Here is a 14838-nt window from a genome sequence, read left to right as displayed (position 1 = left end):
AGCAGCACTCGACGACGAAGGGCGAGCACTCGTCAACGGCACCGCGAAGGTTACGGTGGGTCGAGTGACATTGTCTCCCTCCACGACCAACGTCTCGGGTGCTGGCACATCTCGAGTCGCCTTGCCAGCAGGCGTTTTCTTGCTCCTCCTTTGCCTCGGTGGTTCTTCGTCGTCGTCGTCAGGAAGGTCAATAACAATGTTAGATGAAGCTGCAGAAAGAATCAAAATTAGAGACAATAAGTCAGTCGACTGAAACGGCATCACAAGAATCATACCAGGTTGCGAGGTAGCAGCATCCTCCATCTCGTGGTCTTCAGCCTTGGCCGAAGTATCAGAAGTAGCAGCGCTGCAGTCCCAAAAGTCAGTCGATTGGCCCATGAGTCGATCAAGAACAAGTTCATGAAACAGGGAAAGCTCAAAACTACCATTACCCTGAGATAGTGGGGATCACCATCTTCATCTTCGGCAATACCTTTGCGGGCTTCGACGATACCACTCGAGATTGCTTCGGAGCCTTCTCAGTCGGCGCCAGAGAAGTGGTCCGAGGGCGCTTGGTCGACTGGGAAGCGGTTGCGACCCCCTTACCCCGCTCAGTCGCTGGATCATGGGCAAGCTTCGAGCGTCTTTCCGAGCGGGGAGGTACAACTTCCTCCTCCTTCTCCTCTTCTTCCTCCTCACCAGAGTCGTCACCCTCGTCGTCGTCGTCAGCATCCGAATCCCACTCCTCCGGGCTTTCGCCCCTGCTTCCTTCCCCCTCCTCAGTCGGCGTCTGCGCCCCATTGGGCATCGAGTACAATTCAGTGGTGGCCTGTCAGACAAGCAACAAAGCAAAACAAAGATCAATCGACCAATTCGCGGCAAAGTAGAATCGATAAAACAAAATTACACTCGGAGATAAGCGGCCATACCTTGTCCGGCGTATAGGTACAGTCGAGTGGCGGGATCCTCCTCGCCCCTCGAGGGTTGTCCTTGTTCCCTATGATGGCGGCCACCCACCTCTCCAGCGTGGCGTCGTCTACTGCCTCTGGATGGACCCGAGTGGTGTCTTCAGTACCGCAGTACAGCCACATCGGGTGGCCTCGATACTGGAGCGGTTGGATACGCCGCCTAAGGAAGACTTCCAGAAGATCCATGCCCGTCACTCCGTCCCGAACGAGTTGGACCACGCGCTCCACCAACATTTTTACCTCGGCTTTCTCCTCAGGAAGCACCTTCAGAGAAGACGGTTTGTCCACTCGGTCCATGGAGAACGGAGGGAGACCAGTCGACTGCCCCGGCGTCGACTCGTCTTGGCAGTAGAACCAAGTCGACTGCCACCCTCTGACCGACTCAGGAAGGGTCATGGCCGGGAAAGTGCTCTTATTCCTCAACTGAATCCCAAGACCCCCGCACATCTGTATAACCTTGGTCCTCTCATCACCCGGACTCGCCTTTTTTACTGTCTGCGACCGACAGGTGAATATGTGCTTGAAGAGACCCCAGTGCGGTCGACAACCCAGGAAGTTCTCGCACATGGACACAAAGGCAGCAAGATAGGCGATGGAATTGGGATTGAAATGGTGGAGTTGCGCCCCAAAGAAATTCAGAAACCCACGGAAGAACACACTCGGCGGCAGAGAAAAACCACGATCTACGTGAGTGGCTAAGAGAACGCACTCACCCTCCTGCAGCTGCGGTTGACACTCGGACCACGGGAGCCTCGCTGACCCGTGGGGGATCAGTCCCTCATCGGCCAGGTCGTTGAGGTCCTTCCCAGTGATGGTCGAGCGGATCCAATCCCCTTGGACCCAACCCTTTGGCAGGCGGGGCCTCGATGAAGATCCGCCCCGACTGGACGGTATCCCCTTCGCTTGCCCCGTCGCCGTCGCCTTCTTCGCGCGCTCTAGAGCCGCCGTATTCTCCTTCACCATTATCACCGGCGAAGCGCTCGAGAGGTGGATAAGTCGGAGGTACGAGAAGGCGCCGTGGGCGGAGGCAGAGAGGGAAGAGAGGAGAATGGGGAGGCACTGTTCAAAAACTCACCCCCGACGCTTTATATAAGGGTGCTTCCGAGTGGCTGACGAGTGGGTCCGAGCAGATCTGTCACATCCCGAAACAGTCGCACACGTACGATACGTGGCGAAAAAGGCGGCGCAGAAATCAAGGCTTCCATGCCTTATCCCGCCCGATTGCCGCGGATTGCCCCGCTTCGCGCGCTTCCCAAATTTCAGATCCCGCAAAATCTGCTAACAGCAGATCAATCTGTCAGACGATATCCTTCCCGCGATCCGTCGCTCGGAAGTTCACCAAAGTTCAAAAGTTCACTCGATAAAGGTAAGAATGGATCAAGGCGACTGAAGTAAAAGTCGACGCCAACGCCGAAAGAAGAATCGCCGATCCAAGATACGACATAATCAAAGTTCAGTAAACAAGTCGGAGAAAATCGTCAACTCCTTCCTCACTCGAACCTCGATCCATTCGGGGGCTAATGATGAGGTTATGTACCTAGGGTAGGGTCATGGACCTATCTAGGATACCATGCCCAAGGACATCATCATACGAAGCTACCTTCCAGTCGACCAAGAGAAGTTCCACTTGACCAAGGGAGACTCCACTCGACTGGCTAGAAGACACTCGACCATGAAGATGCACTCGACCATCAGAAGTTCAGGATCTACTCTGCATCCAAACGGTCAGTAATTGAATAGTCTTAATGGTCATGATGACACTTTATATAGGGCGTTACCAGTAACGCCCAGCCTTAATGTACTTTAACCCTCCTCTACGTGGGCTGGCTGGGGTCCTGGCGTCCTCTATATAAGCCACCCCCCTCCACTGGTAGAAGGGTTCGCACCCCTGTAACTCATATACACAGAGATCAGTCGACCACCTCCGGGCTCCGAGACATAGGGCTGTTACTTCCTCAGAGAAGGGCCTGAACTCGCTAAACACTTGTGTGTACAACTACTCCATAGCTAGGACCTTGCCTTCTCATACTTACCCCCCTATTCTACTGTCAGACTTAGAACCACGATAGTGTGTATTGCTGAGCCGCTCCGGACGAAAGCCAGGCAAAGGATTTTCATCATCAGGGGAAGTATCTTTGCAGTAAAACCATGTTGCATTCCACTCCTTGGGGTGACTGTGTAGTCTGGCATGGGGATAAGTGATTTCTTTCCTTTTCTGAATTGCCACACCGCCCAATTCGGTATTGGGACCATCAGTGAATTCTGTGCGGCGGTTTAAGTGGAAGCAGTCTCTGAACAATTCAACTGTGGGTTTCTCTTGAAGGTATACCTCATAGAGCACTTGGAAGTGACATAAGTTGGTAACAGAATTGGGGCCAGTATCTTGCGGGCGGAGTTGAAAATTGGCTAACACATCCCGGTAAAATTTAGAGACGGGCGGTTTGAAGCCCCGGGCTAAGTGATCCGCAAAGATCACAACCTCTCCCTCTTAAGGTGTGGGAGGACATTCATCACCAGGAACCCTCCAGTGGATAGTCTCTTTGCTGTCTAAAGCGCCGATTGAGACTAAGTCATCCAACTGAGTTTCTATGACACGAGAAGGAACCCAGTTGCACTCATATACTTGTTTGGCCATGGTGAGATCTACAAGAAATAGGTGATTCCGGTTCAAGAACATGTTGGATAAAAGAAGGCGCTGGTATGAACAATGCTAAACCGGAGGCAGTATATTTAAACCGGATTTTTATAAAGTGGCATCATATGGCTAAAGAGTTCTGGCGGTTCAACAAGGGGACTAATGGTATATACCGGTTTATTAACTTTTTCTATATTAAGTTAAACCGCCTGATCTAAACATTGAAAGCAATTGAGGTTGCGGATGGCTAAGTATGCAGAAACAGGTTTCACAAGGTCTTATTGCAGCAATGGATCTGAAGCAAGTTCAGAAAAAACAGAAAATATTCAAAAGGTTAAAGCAGAACAGAAGTAAATCAATGGGTAGGAATGTGGATGAGATCTATAGACTTGAGCGTAAAACTACAGGCGGATGCTAAAAAGCTACTGCTGGTCAGAGCAGGGTTTCACAGATATGTCCAGGAGTCTAGGTACGAGTATGAACAAGTGATGAACACGGCAAGAACATGAAACCCTAGAATAGATCTATGTTAAGAAGAACAGAAGGCTTACCAGAGTCGAGGAGGACGCGGAAGGCTACCGCGGTGCTCTGGTGCATTCAGGTTGATGCAACGGCCCAAGACGGTGCAGAGGTCAACGGCGGCGGCGGAGCTCCGAGGCTGGCGACATGAGGAAGACGAAGAGAAAGAGACGAAGGGGAGAAAAGGAAATGACCCTTTGGTCCTATTTATAAGGCAGGGGACGTGTGTCAGGCGCGCGAATCCAGGAGCCACAAGATTCGGAAGTGGAGCTGCTGCCTTGGGTATCGCAGATCTATTAATAAAAGAAGGCGTCATAAATGTTAACTTCATGATGACGTCATGCCGGTTTACAGTAACCAGAGATGATGACGACATGGCGGTTTACCAATTACCAGAAGATGTTGAAGACAAAGATTTTTGTGAAGGATTGACATGAACCAGTTCAAATCAATCTGGGGCCTAATGTTGGGGATATTACCACTGGGCGTGAACCGGCCTACCTGGGCCGGGTTAGCTTCATTAGTAGTTTAAAGGTGATTAAGCAGATGAAGGCCCAAGGCCTGTAGTCGGTTTAGAACCTGTAGCCGTAAACCGGCTTGATATGTAAACTTGCATTGTAAGTTAGGAATAGAGAGAGACCAACCGGGATACGAGTATGAACCGGTGTAGGACTCTATGGACCGACGGGCGTCACCCGTGTATATAAGGGGACGACCCGGCGGCGGTTCAAGGACAGACAACAACAACTCGAGACTAGGCAAAGCTTGTTTGCTCCCTAGCCATCGAAACCACATCAATTCCATCACAACTAGACGTAGGCTTTTACCTTCATCGAAGGGGCCGAACTAGTATAAACCCTTGTGTCTTTGTGTCCGCTTTAACCCCTTCAAGTTAACCCGTAGCGATGGCTCCACGACCAAGTCCTTTCACAAGGACATCTGCCGTGACAAATCCACGACACAAAGGCAATACCCTCTTTCCTAGGGTTCCTGTTGAGGATTTGCTTTTTAAGCACATCACAAAGAATCTGATGCCCTTTGAGGCTTTTGTACATGTCTGTCGTGTACAATTCCTTCAGCCCTGCATCATTAGTAGTACTAGCAATGTCCTCAGATGAGGAATTAGTGATAGCAAAGACAGGTGAAGAATTTGTAACATTTGAAGCACTTGAACATTCATGTGAAGAATTAACAGATTCACGTTCAATGCACTTCATACATGGAGGAACAAATTCTTCCTGAGTAGCGCTGATTTGTTGAGCAAGTAATGAATCAAGCTCCTTTTGAAGATCTTCATAACTCACTCTTAGCTTCTCAAGATCTTGCTTCCTTTGAAGAAATTCATAAGAAAGCTTCTCGTGATCAGATAAGAGAGTGTTATGATGACTTTGAAGGTTGTCAAACTTACACTAAAGTCTCTGAAGATTTTCAGTTAAGTCTTTAGTGCGGTCCATTTCTTCACCCAACATATCATCACTTTTGTCTAGCATGTTTTGTAGCTTTTCAATAGCCTTTTGTTGTTTCACAGCAATTTAGCAAGCTTAGAGTAGTTGGGCTTAAGATTTTCATCAGATTCATCCTCACTTGATTCAGAGGAGGGGTATTTAGTTACCTTGGCACCCTTTGCCATGAAGCAATAGGTGGGAGCATAGTCATCATTGCCTTCATTAGCATTGTTGGTGTTGTCATTTTCTTCAGAGTTGAAGATAGACTTGCTGACAAACGCGGTAGCAAGAGCTAGACTTGCCACACCAGACTCAGACTCCTCGGATGTCTCTTCTTCCTCATGATCCTCAGATTCAGCCTCAGAATCCATTTCCTTGCCAATGAATGCCCGAGCCTTCTTGGAGCTGATCTTCTTGTGAGATGAAGACTTCGAGGATTTTGCTGATGAAGACTTTGAAGATTTCTTCTTCTTCTTGGCATCATCAGAACTGTAATCCTTATATTTCTTCTTCTTTAATTCCTTGTCCCACTGAGAACAATCTTGAATGTAGTGACCAGGTTTCTTGCATTTGTGGCACAGCCTTTTCTTGTAGTCACTAGATGAGGAATCGTTGCTCCTTGAGGATTTTCCAAAGCGACCATGTCTTGAGAACTTCTGAAATTTCTTCACGAGCAGTGCTAGTTCCTGGCTCAGTTCTTCAGGATCACCAAGGCTGCTGGTAGAGTCCTCTTCCTCAGACTCAGAGACTGCCTTGGCCTTCAAAGAACGTGGTTTGCCATAGCTCGAACAATAGAGATCTCTCTTCTCAGCAAGCTGGAACTCATGAGTGTTTAGCCTCTCGGGGATATCAGCGGGATCAAGTGACTTGTAATCTGCATGCTCTTGAATCATCAGTGCCAGAGTGTCAAATGAAGAATCCAGTGATCTCGGCAATTTCTTCACCACCTCATGGTCGGTGATATCAGTGGCGCCAAGCACTTGAAGCTCATTTGAGATATCAGTGAGACGATCGAAGGTTTGCTGAACATTTTCATTGTCGAGTCTTTTGAAGCGGTTGAAGAGATTGCGAAGAACATCGACATGAGAGTCACGTTGAGTTGAGACTCCTTCGTTTACTTTGGAGAGCCTATCCCAGATAAGCTTAGCAGTTTCCAAAGCACTCACTCTACCATATTGCCCTTTACTCAGATGGCCACATATGATATTCTTCGCTTGAGAGTCGAGTTGCTTGAATCTCTTCACATCAGCAGCATTCAGGGAAGGTGTGACTGAGGGAACACCATTTTCCACAACATACCAGAGATCGTTATCAATTGCCTCAAGATGCATTCGCATCTTATTCTTCTAGTAGGGGTAGTCTGTGCCATCGAAGGTAGGACACCCAGCAGAGACCTTGATCATACCTGCGGTCGACATAACTAGAACTCCAAGTGGTTAAACCAAAATACACAGAACAAGGGAGTACCTTGCTCTGATACCAATTGAAAGTGCGTTATATCGACTAGAGGGGGGTGAATAGGCGATTTTTATGAAATCTTCACTAAGGAATTTGCTGGTGAGGAAATTCCTAAATGAAGAACTACTTGAAGCGGAATAAGTACTCAAAAGTAAACATAGCAGAACACACGCATAGTCATCATGATCAAATGAAGGTAAGCACAGAGTACAGAAAGCGTAACACAGGAATCACAAGATGAAGACAGACAGACTGAAGAAATTGAACTGAGAAAATTGAGAAAGTCTTCAGTCAAAAGTCTTCAAACAGATATGAACAAGCACACAACAACAGAGATGAGGAAATGAAAGAGTTGAGGAAACAGAACCAGTAAGCTCGGTGAAGACAATGATTTGGTAGACCAATTCTAACTAATGTCTCAATTGTACATCTGGTTGGAGCGGCTGAGTATTTAAACTCGAGGACACCCAGTCCCCACTGTATTCTCCTTGAGCTAAGTCACACAGACCTCGCCCAATCACTCGTGGTAAGTCTTCAGGTGACTTCTGAACCTTCACAAACTCGGTCACTCGGCGATCCACAGTTCCTCTTGGATGCTCTAGACCTTGACGCCTAACCGTCTGGAAGAAGCACAGTCTTCAAAGGAAACAAGCGTCGGATCCACGCAGAATCAATCTCTTCAGTGATGCTCAATCACTTTGTGGTTTTGTAGGTTTGGGTTTGGGATTTCCTCACTTGATGATTTTTGCTCAAAGTCCTCGAAGGATGGGTTGCTCTCAAATGAAAAGTGTCAGTTTCTCTCGGAGCAGCCAACCAACTAGTGGTTGTGGGGGCGGTTATTTATAGCCTAGGGAGCAGCCCGACATGATAAGACATAAATGCCCTTGGCTGATATGACCGTTAGGTGGGTAGATATTTTGAGACAGCTGGCGCGTAGCACAGCAACGGTCGGAATATTTGACTCTCAAATACCTCAGGGCTATCATGTTCCTCACTTGGTAGGCAATCCGCACTGGCGAATTTCTAACTCTTCAGTCAGAACATATTCCGCAGAGACCAGAATAACTTTGTCTCTGTCACTGAAGAATATGATTGAACTGTGCGAGATTTTTAATGGCTTCACTCGAAAGGATTGGTAGGTGTAGGATTTTGAGTTGAACATCACATGAAAATTTGTCCTTAGTATTTCCTCGACCCACTTTAACAGTACGGTGTTTCCTATTACTCAAGAAAGAGAAAATCAAACAGTAAAAACAAGAGTCTTCACGCTTCATGTTCCTCGAATGATTACCAAGTCTTCAAGGTCACACCAATTTCTTCATTTTCAAAGTCTTCAGAAAGTCTTCAGAAATTCAAAGTCTTCAGTCGAAGAACTTCATTTTTAGGGGTCGACTTTCTCTATAAATATCAAACTCCTCATAGACTTATAGACCTGTGTACACTCACAAATGCATCAGTCTCTTAACCTATAAGTCTTCAATACACCAAAATCAATAAGGGGCACTAGATGCACTTACATAGGGTTACAAAGAGTCGGTTACAGGGGAGGGAATCTACACATCTGAATCGCCAAGCTTGCCTTCCATGCAAAGGAGAGTCCCACCCGGACACGGGCCGCAGTCTTCTATCTTGTATCTTCATAGCCCAACAGTTCGGCTGTCCGAGGACCCCTTAATCCAGGACTCCCTCACTCGGTTCACAAATAAACAATAAAAAAACTCTCCTAGGCAATTCGACGAACACTTGCGGTGCGGTGGTGGTGCACCGGCCGGCCGGTGTCTTTCTGACCAAACAGGCTGACAACGAATAGAGGGAATGACCTGCAGCGATGTGCACTCAAGGTGAGATGCGGCGGCCGACAGAAAAATAAGAAGCAACGAAGAAATCTGAAGAATCAACAATGGCGACGACGACGACGTTTCACCTTAATTCCGGCGTCGGCGACGGGGGCCGAATGGGCTCGACGTTGGGCAGCAGGGCGGCCGGGGAAGGGGAGGCAACGAGGTAGCGGCGGGGCCGACGGATGGTTGCCGGGAGTCGCGCCGACAAATTTGCAGAGATCCGGGGAGGGGGCGACGCTAGGGAGATGTGCGGCTTTTACTCAGCCGCCGCGCGTTTGAGTATATTTTAGAAGAAAGTTGGGGATGGAGTAAATTTTTTACTCCCTTACGGTGGATAGGGGATCGGCTAGGTTCCCGTTGGAGGAGTAAAACAGAAATTTTTGATCCTCTAACCAGTTATAAGGGATCGGTCAGAAATGCTCTCGCCTAGCAAGCAAAGCTACTTGCACCAACTCGTTCTGTCAGTACGGCCGTTTCCAGACTTCCAGCACTTCTGCTCCAGGTCCAGAGAGAAGCGCCAGTCACTACAATGAGAGAGGCGGCAGTCACCAGTTGCCGTAGATCTTGGATCTTCTCAAGGCCATGTTGGGTCGGTTGTGATCGAGTTGCCGCCAGACCGCAGGGGGTTCACAAATCACACGGTGCCTATTACCAGGCGCAATCACCAATCAGTGCACTCCCCAAGTTCGTCCCTGCCCCGAAGGGCAGTGCGGAGAGGGGCCGGACACCCGAAGAAAAACGACGAAGCAACAGCCAGTGCGCACGGCTCCCGTCAGACTAATCAGCCGGCCCCAGGCTATATATATGACAGGATAGGAGCTGTGTGATGGACCGTTTAATTTGTGTTCCCTCCACTCACCGGGACCCCAGCCGCCCCACTACCTGACGGCCACTTGTGCGGTGGTGCACGCCATGGCCGCCTCCGCTGCCGCTTCTTCTCGCCGTGGCTTCCTTCGCCTGGTCGTCGCGGCCGCCGTCCTCGCGGCATTCGGGCTCGGTGCTGCCCGTGCTGCGGGGAGCTCGGTTGATCGCGCGCCGCTGAGCGTGGCGTCCCTGTTCCCCGGCCCGGCTTGCCCCACGACAGCAGGTTAATTCCTGGTCGAGCTCATGATCGTCGCCCGTCAAGCTGGTCACTTTTCTCTCAGTCATTGACTGCTGCATCTAGCTAATTGAATCCGGCCATGCTTGAATTGCTTGTGTTGTTTCAATCTCTTGTTCTTACTAATTTCCTTTTTTACACCAACTAATAAATGCATATTGCAACGTACGTTGATACGTTGATGTTAGATGGAATATATTGCTTCTGTATTACTATATGATAACCACAAACATGGACATTTAATATGATATTAATTGTGCGCTAAACATGTTAAACAATCACCGTGGAAACAATATGTGGGTTTTTTAACACTGAAAGCTGTTGGACTGACGTTGAGATTAATTGGATTTGTCTTTTGGGGTCTTTTTTTCGGAAAAACTTTCGATCTATTTATTATGGTCCGTAAACCACCAAACGATGACTAGTACAAGAAACACCAGAAGTAAGAATTACATCCAAGTCCCTTGACCAGCTAGCAACGACTACAAGCATAAATATAAATGATTTAGTTTCTCTAGTATTGGATCAAGGGAGAGTGAAGTGTGATTTATTCCTACCAGAAATAGTCCGAACTTATAAGAACTGTTGAATAAAAACTTTTCAGTATTCTTTGAGAAAATCAATTCCACTGTGCCACAGAATATGGATCCACCGTCAACCGTTTGCTCTGGGGTTCGTGCTATGTCCTATAGGTTTGATTGATACTCCCTCTATCCCAGAATATAAGAACGTTTTTGACACTATGCTAGTGTTAAAAACGTTCTTATATTTTGGGACGGAGGGAGTAGAAAATAAACTCTTCTTCCTTATGAAAAAAAAAGTGTGCTCGTTTTTATGGGAAAACACAAGTGAGCTCTTTTTTCTTATACATGACGAAACCCTATAATATACTTTTTTTAGAAAAATGCAATGAAACGTTATTTAACACAATGAAATAATATAAGTTTTGCCCAATATTAAGTATGAACTTGAGAGTAGCGATGGACGCTAGATCCATGCACGGAATATTGCATGCATAATCGGGTCTCATAATGTAAGACGTATTTTGACTCTACATAAGGCTGTTTGCTGCAGCTGAAGTGAACAAAAATACTTGAGTTGTCTTTTACTGTTCTTTGACTGGTCTACCGTGACCAACTACAGACCAAGTACCAGCTAGAGTGACACTCTGACCAAAACCCACCACCTGTACAGATTTTTTGCAATTCCTGACAAGGATGGTTCGATTTCATTGACTACACCTGTAATTCGAATTTATTTTTACTAGAAAGAGTTTAACTTCCATCCTGAATATTATCTAGCCCAAGTAAAATCTGAATTTTCTGATCCAAGCCGAACATGCCCCTGAAATTGCAGAGCACGAACCCAGCGCTGCGGCGTCAGCGAGGATGAAGATCGTCCACCAGCACGGCCCATGCTCCCCTCTGGCTGATGCGCACGGGAAGCTGCCGGCTCACGACGAGATCCTCGCCGCCGACCAGAACCGCGTCGATTCGATCCAGCGCCGGGTGTCCGCGACCACCGGCCGGGGCAAACTGACGAAGCGCGCTGCGCCTGTCCAGCCCGGGACAAAGAAGAGCCCCGGGCACTCGGCGTCCTCCTCCACCCCGTCGCTCCCGGCGACGCCAGGCCGCGCGCTGAGCACGGGCAACTACGTGGTGACCGTCGGGCTCGGCACGCCGGCGTCCAAGTACACGGTGGTGTTCGACACCGGCAGCGACACGACGTGGGTGCAGTGCCGCCCCTGCGTGGTCAAGTGCTACAAGCAGAAGGAGCCGCTCTTCGACCCGGCCAAGTCGTCCACCTACGCCAATGTGTCCTGCTCCGACCCCGCCTGCGACGACCTCGACAGCAACGGCTGCACCGGCGGCCACTGCCTCTACGCCGTCCAGTACGGCGACGGCTCCTACACCGTTGGCTTCTTCGCCCAGGACACCCTCACCATCGCCCACGACGCCATCAAGGTTACTCCCCTCTAGCCTACACGTTTGCCAATGGCCAATGCGTACGTCACGTGACACGGATCGAACAATATTGACATGGCGTCGTACGTGGACGCGCTGCAGGGGTTCCGGTTCGGGTGCGGGGAGAAGAACAGCGGGCTGTTCGGGAAGACGGCGGGGCTGATGGGGCTCGGCCGCGGGAAGACGTCGCTCACGGTGCAGGCGTACGACAAGTACGGCGGCGCGTTCGCCTACTGCCTCCCGGCGTCGTTGACGGGGACAGGGTACCTGGACTTCGGCCCGGGGTCGGCGGGCAACAACGCGAGGCTGACGCCGATGCTGACCGACAAGGGGCAGACGTTCTACTACGTGGGCTTGACGGGCATCCGCGTGGGCGGGCAGCAGGTGCCCGTCGCGGAGTCGGTGTTCTCCACGGCCGGGACGCTGGTGGACTCCGGCACGGTGATCACGCGGCTCCCGGCGACCGCCTACCTCGCGCTGTCCAAGGCGTTCGCCAAGGCCATGTCGGCGAGCGGGTACAAGACGGCGCCGGCGTACTCGATCCTGGACACCTGCTACGACTTCACGGGGCTGAGCGATGTGTCGCTGCCGACGGTGTCGCTGGTGTTCCAGGGCGGCACGTGCCTCGACGTGGACGTGTCCGGGATCGTGTACGCCATCAGCCAGGCGCAGGTGTGCCTGGCGTTCGCGTCCAACGGCGACGACGAGAGCGTCGCCATCATCGGGAACACGCAGCAGAAGACCTACGGCGTGCTCTACGACCTTGGCAAGAAGACCGTCGGCTTCGCCCCCGGATCCTGCTGATGACAGGCTCCTGATGATTATGAATAAGTAAGCTGCGTCCACCAAATGGTTAGTAGCTATACATAAATAGTTACATTATATACAGATATGTGAGAAATGCGTATACACCAACTGTAAGCGATGGAATTTGGTACGCTTCGATACAAGTGAAAAACAGAGAAGTGGTCACACGTCGATGCTGTGTTCGTGATGCACAAGCAGATACACAAAGGGGATTTGGTTGTCTGGGCAGAGTCGAATTCGTGGCCCGCGCGCTTGTTAAAGCAGCCCTCCGCCTGGTTGAATCGGCAGTCTCCTCATAGCCAGACTCCATCAGGCGCAATGTGACATGAGGCTGCACGCGTTGGGAAGCGCGGGAGACGAGACGGTTCGGCGTTAACTCCCTATTCCACTCCCCTTATCATTCAAACCCATGTTCTCCCACCATTCCTTCGTTGTCATCGATGGCCTATGCACCTCCACTATTATGCCTCCAAATCCTTGCCCCCTACACTAGTGCTCACCTCCGGTGGCTCGCCAACATTCAGTCGAGGAGCTTCATACCCGAGGACTTGGAAAGGACATTGAAGGCTACAACCCCCTTCTACACTCAGTCGCGCTTAACATGTATTGAGCCTCCATCTAAGGCGGGTACCTCGAGTATGACCTGTGGGACTTCTATGGTCCAGGGACTTCTACGGTCTGGCGGGCACTTTCGTTGCCTCGATCCCGCGAAATCCATAGTGGCAGCGGTGGGAAGGATTTCGACGGCCCCCGCTACGACCGCAATGTAAGTGGTGGCGCCTTCTTCTTCGGCTACGGTATCACCAATTCCACCTTTGACAACTGAGGGAGTCCTGGATTAAGGGGTCCTCGGACAGCCGGACTATATACATATGCCGGACTATTGGGCTATGAAGATACAAGATAGAAGACCTCGTCCCGTGTCCGGATGTGACTCTCCTTTGCGTGGAAGGCAAACTTGACGATTCGGATATGAAGATTCCTTTCTCTATAACCGACTCTGTGTAACCCTAGCCCCCTCCGGTGTCTATATAAACCGGAGGGTTTAGTCTGTAGGACAAGAACAATCAGAATCATAGGCTAGCTTCTAGGGTTTAGCCTCTACGATCTCGTGGTAGATCAACTCTTGTAATACTCATATCATCAAGATCAATCAAGCAGGAAGTAGGGTATTACCTCCATCGAGAGGTCCCGAACCTGGGTAAACATTGTGTCCCCCGCCTCCTGTTATCATTAGCCTTAGACACACAGTTCGGGACCCCCTACCCGAGATCCGCCGGTTTTGACACCGACATTGGTGCTTTCATTGAGAGTTCCACTGCATCGTCATCATAAGGCTGGATGGCTCCTTCAACCATCTACAACAGCGCAGTCCAGGGTGAGGTTTTTCTCCCCGGATAGATCTTCGTATTCGGCGGCTTCGCACTACGGGCCAACTCGCTTGGCAATCTGGAGCAGATCGATAGCTACACCCCTGGCCATCAGGTTAGGTTTGGAAGCTTGAACTACACTACCGACATCCATGGAGACTTGATATTCGACGGATTCGAGCCCATGATAGATGCACCCTGCCGCCACAATGAACATGACCTAAATCTGTCATCGGACTGTGTGCAGGAGATTGCGCTTATAACCGCACTAGCCCTAGATCAAGAGCAGCGCGCCATCTGAGGATGGGAGGCTTAACCTCGCCACGGAAGCCGCGGACTTAGCGGCGCTAGAGCCGAACACAGATCCGACCTCCAACGAGGCATGTGTCATTGGAACCTTGGACTCATCTCCGACCATAGGCTCCGAACCGCGTGTATCCGCACCCATCGAATCTGACCAAGCGTCGATTTTAGAGTTTAGCTCCGCGGACATCTTCCAACACTTACCCTTCGGCTATGTGTTAAACTCATTAAAGTCCCTCTCCTTGTCAGGAGATTCTTGGCCGAATTATGTCCGGCTTGAGTGGGAAGCGGACGACGAAGAGCTTCGTTGCCCACCCACCACCCACTTGATAGCCACTATCGATGATTTGACCGACATGCTTGATTTCGACTCCGAGGACATCGATGGTATGGACGACGATGCCAGAGAAGAACAGGAACCATCGCCCACAGGGCGCTGGACAGCCACCT

General features: G+C 50.0%; 1 protein-coding gene across 1 annotated transcript; it reads left to right on the top strand.

Annotated features, from left to right (window-relative positions):
- Window positions 1-9654: 9654 nt before the first annotated feature.
- Window positions 9655-12882, top strand: LOC123157466 (aspartyl protease family protein At5g10770). The gene is made up of 3 exons (XM_044575753.1): window positions 9655-9932; window positions 11301-11908; window positions 12011-12882. Exons 1-3 carry the CDS (start codon window positions 9758-9760, stop codon window positions 12710-12712), a joined length of 1485 nt encoding a protein of 494 aa, XP_044431688.1. The 5' UTR covers window positions 9655-9757; the 3' UTR covers window positions 12713-12882.
- Window positions 12883-14838: the final 1956 nt, after the last annotated feature.

The sequence above is a fragment of the Triticum aestivum genome, chromosome 7B (assembly GCF_018294505.1).
Source record: "Triticum aestivum cultivar Chinese Spring chromosome 7B, IWGSC CS RefSeq v2.1, whole genome shotgun sequence".
Taxonomy (NCBI): Eukaryota; Viridiplantae; Streptophyta; class Magnoliopsida; order Poales; family Poaceae; genus Triticum; species Triticum aestivum.
The sequence above is the reverse complement of the archived record's forward strand: the minus strand, read 5'-3'. Positions and strand labels throughout refer to the sequence as shown.